We start from the raw sequence: 4,412 nt of genomic DNA, 5'->3' as shown, positions 1-4,412 counted from the left end.
TAAACTGTCAAAGTAAAGCAGCAGGGACTCTGGAGCGACATCAATTTGGCATATATACAAAGCCGTGTCTGATAAGTAGGAAGACATCACTACATGTTGGCTTCTTGCTGTGTTATCTACTCACCGTGTCACCGCGATGTTACAGAGGAAGCACGCAAGAACACACTGAACAACGAATTGAAGATGAAAACCTATAGACAGAAGGATCGGATCGGCGACGAAAAGCCCACTAAAAAGCAAAAGATGTTGTATCATGTCACTACTTTTCTGTAGCTACCTGCTGTAGTGGAATTCTTAGCGCATGCATCAAGCGTAACCTACTGGTTTTAATTTGGTCGTGCGTTAATCTTTTTTCGGGCAGGTGCCGTTTGTTGACCTGGAATCCAACCTGTCGACATCGCACTGCTGGAAAAATGACCGGACCAGCTTACTGCAAGCACACGTACTAACGTTGCTTTCGATCTTTGAACGTAAAAAAAAATGGTTGAAATCAAACTCCTATCATTATATGTGCCTCGAATTTTCTTACTAGCTTTGTAACCCGCAGCTAGCATGTATGCAATCATGAGTAAGTGCAGTACTTGCTCAGTTCTATCTGACGAAGTCGTAGTAGTTAGCGCTAGCTAATATGTTTATGATTTATGAATCACGATGATGCTTGAAAGCATATATACTCGCCGAAATATCGCTTTACCATGTTTACGTATATTTGAAATACTACGATACGCAATCTCATTCGATGCTCGAGTCATGCTTGTTAGTTTGGGGCACCCGATCGATTAAACAATCAGAAATGCGCCCATGGACTGCTTCCATGTCCCTCAACTGAAGTTGACCGGAAGGAGTACTAACTGTTTACTACGTCAGGCAGCAATAACAAATTCCATGCCCTGTGCCTGTACGTCCAAGCAATTCTCTTGTTGACTAATGAAGTTATCAGTTCCGTGCTTAACATGCCCGCTCTAGCGTGATCAACCAGATCAAGGCTACCAGCGTTGATTACAATTTTTTTAGGTACGTCTAGCCATTGACATCTAGGAGCATACTAGCATCAAACACGTCAAGCACTAGTTTCTTTCATCTTAGCGTTGTGATAAATCCAAAAAAAAGGGTGTGGGGATTCCACTGGATGAATCTCCTTAATTAATTCAGGCTGTACCTGCTAATAGCAACACCAATTCTTCTGCATATATCTATACCGAGATGCTCGCCGCATCTGCAGGGAAACGACCAAAGAACAGTTCAAGTATAATGAGGTTAATGAGAACTACCCAAAATGTCTACCAAGCGGAGAAAAAAGTTCGTTGTAATTTGTTGACTAAGAAAAGTGGTAAAGATGGATTTCGTCACATTTAAAATGTATTTATTGCAAACTTGCACTTTTCTTGAAAAAAAATTAAGATTACTGAGTCTCAAATGTTATTAAAAACACATTTAGACAATGTAGATGAAAAAAATGCTTATAATATTTACATAACCTATTTCTTTGAGAAGTTTTTTTTTCAAAATAACAACGCTAATAAGAATATAAGGTCTCTAATAAAGCTGGGTAAAATCCATTCTATTAATTTTTTAAAATAGTTTTGGGTGCCCAGTTAGGTTCAGATTCATATCTTTGATTCCGATCCTAGTATCAGATGAGTGACTTATTTATGCTTATTCTTTTTTTTTGAAAAAAAACAGCAACCATGTGACAATATGAGTACGTAGACTCCAAGAATGTTTGTCTATGCACAAGTGCGCTCCTTTAATTTGCTGCATTACCCAAATTAATGTTTTTTGTTTTTTCTGAAAAGAAGGCAAGAGTTAATGAAATTGATAACCTTTTCATTTTGTTTTGTGCACTCGCAACCTTTGGTCTTGTGTTGCTTTATCCGAAACATACATCATTTTCTTCTTCTTCCGGCCATTGTTGATTGTCCTACATGAAATCTTACCAAGGATTGAGGAATCTACACGATAATTCGCATCTAAAAATCCTTTAAATTTGCAAAATATGAAAGTCCATGTAAAGGATGCACATATCACTGAATTAATCTGCGAATTCCATTTTCTGGTCCGGGACTTTCAAAGATGGTATATTAGGTCAAAGGTGGTTGAATTTTTAAGACAATAAATATATTCTTCTGCCACTTCACCGCTGTATGTAAAATGAACAAGGAAATTCGTAAAATCTCAAAGAATGAAACAGTGCAAAAATGACTACAGAGTAGAAGCCAAGGACTACATTAAACAATGCAAGTTTAACTCGTATTAAGTTACAATGTAGTATCCTATCAACTATCAACGCCGCATGCTCACATTCTTTTGCTTATTCTATACAAGCATCGAACGATCTGCACGTATGTACCTCCCTGTATGGTTTCTTCAGATTTGTTTGCTCGTCACAGCTCATTCGCATTTTGGCTAGTTTATAGGCGGATGAGGTTTAGTCCTGATCCCGTTATACTGGAAGGGAAATGAAATGATTTCCTTAGCAATCCAAAAGGATTAGGCCAATTGGCCAAATCCTTGCCTATGCAAACACGGCGAGTCAATTAACGGGGAGCTGCGGAAACCCCAACGTCGGGATCGGTGACAGCGGCGAGAGCGGCGGCAGGCCGCCGAGCAACGCCTCCCAGTACTGCTCCCAGCTCCCGCTCGACGGCGTCACGGGAAGCCACTCGGCACCTGCACCCGCCTCCGTCGTCTCTGGCGACGTCACCGTCGATGAGGCGGTGGTCTCGCGTGTTGACATGGACGACGGTGAGGTGGTGGAAGAGGACACTTGGGTTGACGACGACGACGGCACCTCGACCTTCACCGCCTTGTTCACCACCGCGACCACCTCGACGTCGTCGGTGTCCTCCGGCTGCTGCCGCTTCCTCTTGTTCGCCGCGGTAGCGGCCTTCGCCGCCGGAGCGGGCGGCGGGGCCCAGAGGTCGGCGCCGCGGGTGCCGACCTCGTTGGGGAAGTTGAGGATGGCCTTGGCGCCGCGCATCCGGAACGCGGCGCGGTCGTAGGCGCGCGCGGCCTCGACGGGCGTGTCGTAGGTGCCGAGCCACACGCGCGAGCCCCGGCGCTTGGGGTCGCGGATCTCCGCCGCGTACTTGCCCCAGGGTCGCTGCCGCACGCCGCGGTACTTGCGGTAGTCCTCGACTGCCTCGGCCACTGCCGGCGCTGCGGCGGACGCCGTCGCCGCCCACGCATATGAGGTCGGGGGCACGGCGATGGTGAGCGGCGGCCTGACGGGGGACGAGCTCTGGCTCCCAAACTTTATGATCACCGGTGCCGCTGGCTCCTGCTCCGGGAACGCCGCCGCCGCCTCGCCAACCGCGGGCGCACCGCAGCCCATGTACTCGTGGGTCAGGTCCATGCCCATGTACCCATGATGCTGCTCCTGCTCCAGCGGTAAGAACGACGTGGGCTCGAACTCCGGTTCAGCTGGCAGCACGGGGATGGTGACGTCGACGTCGTCGGAGTCTACTGGGCTATCCACGGCGGCGACGCCGCCGCAACCACCGCCGAGCAGGTGCTCGCGGATGAAGTCGAGGGCGAAACCGTCGGCGTCTCCCGCGAAGGCCATGTCCCCGTTTCTTGCTGGAGCTGTCGAACTGTACGTAGCAAGGGGGAGATGTCACGAGAACTCGAGCTCTCGGTGGCAGCTCCTGCTACAGGGGTGTCCCGTGTGTGAGGCACTGAGGCTGGGAGCCTGTTCGCATGCGCTGTCGCTGAGAGTTACTCGATGTGAGGTGAGGACAAAGCCGGGGCGGTGCTTGTTCGTATTTATAGGCAGGCGGAGAGGCAGAGAATATAAGAATTTTCTCCTGGTGAATTATTTGAGAACCTCTTGAGTAGTAGTAGACTGGGTCTATTCTTTTGGGTCGTAATTTATCGTTAAGCTTGATTCTCCCGGTCTAAGTTTGTCCGGAGCTTTGATCGATCAGATCACTTGATCGAGCATTCGAGCTAGCGTCGTGAGTACTTAAAATACTCCCTTCGTTCTAAATTATAGATCGTTTTGATATTTTTAGTTTCATAAATTTTACTATGCATTAGATATACACTTATATGTAAATTTATAGTAAAATTTATAAATCTAGAAATACCAAAACGATCTGTAATTTAGAACGGAAGGAGGGGGTACGTCTCTAGCTGGTTTCGGTTTCACCACAGCCATTATTCAATTCGAAGATGTGAGTATACGTGACCCGCATATATGCAAATTGCTCAAGAAGCATTACGCTGCTTTAGGTATTTAACGTTTTCAGATTTTACTGTGTTAGGATGACTCATACAGCTATTACAGTCTACAGAACTATTCATTGGACCTGTTGTCGTGAAATATATGGTAAAAGAGAAATGTTGGATTTCTGTAAGCAGATTTATAAGATGCAAGAATATGCCGAATTTTTTTTGCTACAAGATTTGCT

At 46.2% G+C, this 4,412-nt stretch overlaps 1 protein-coding gene across 1 annotated transcript; it reads right to left on the bottom strand.

Moving 5' to 3' along the window:
* Nucleotides 1–2,199: 2,199 nt before the first annotated feature.
* Nucleotides 2,200–3,750, bottom strand: LOC117865499 (uncharacterized). Its single transcript, XM_034749721.2, has one exon. The coding sequence runs from the start codon at nucleotides 3,563–3,565 to the stop codon at nucleotides 2,534–2,536; it is 1,032 nt and encodes a 343-aa protein (XP_034605612.1). The 5' UTR covers nucleotides 3,566–3,750; the 3' UTR covers nucleotides 2,200–2,533.
* Between the last annotated feature and the right edge of the window lie 662 nt (nucleotides 3,751–4,412).

This window comes from Setaria viridis, chromosome 7, assembly GCF_005286985.2.
Source record: "Setaria viridis chromosome 7, Setaria_viridis_v4.0, whole genome shotgun sequence".
Taxonomy (NCBI): domain Eukaryota; kingdom Viridiplantae; phylum Streptophyta; class Magnoliopsida; order Poales; family Poaceae; genus Setaria; species Setaria viridis.
The sequence above is the reverse complement of the archived record's forward strand: the minus strand, read 5'-3'. Positions and strand labels throughout refer to the sequence as shown.

What these genes read in the sequence shown, in the direction of transcription:
- LOC117865499 (XM_034749721.2), bottom strand. Translation starts at nt 3,565, where the DNA reads ATGGCCTTCGCGGGAGACGCCGACGGTTTCGCCCTCGACTTCATCCGC.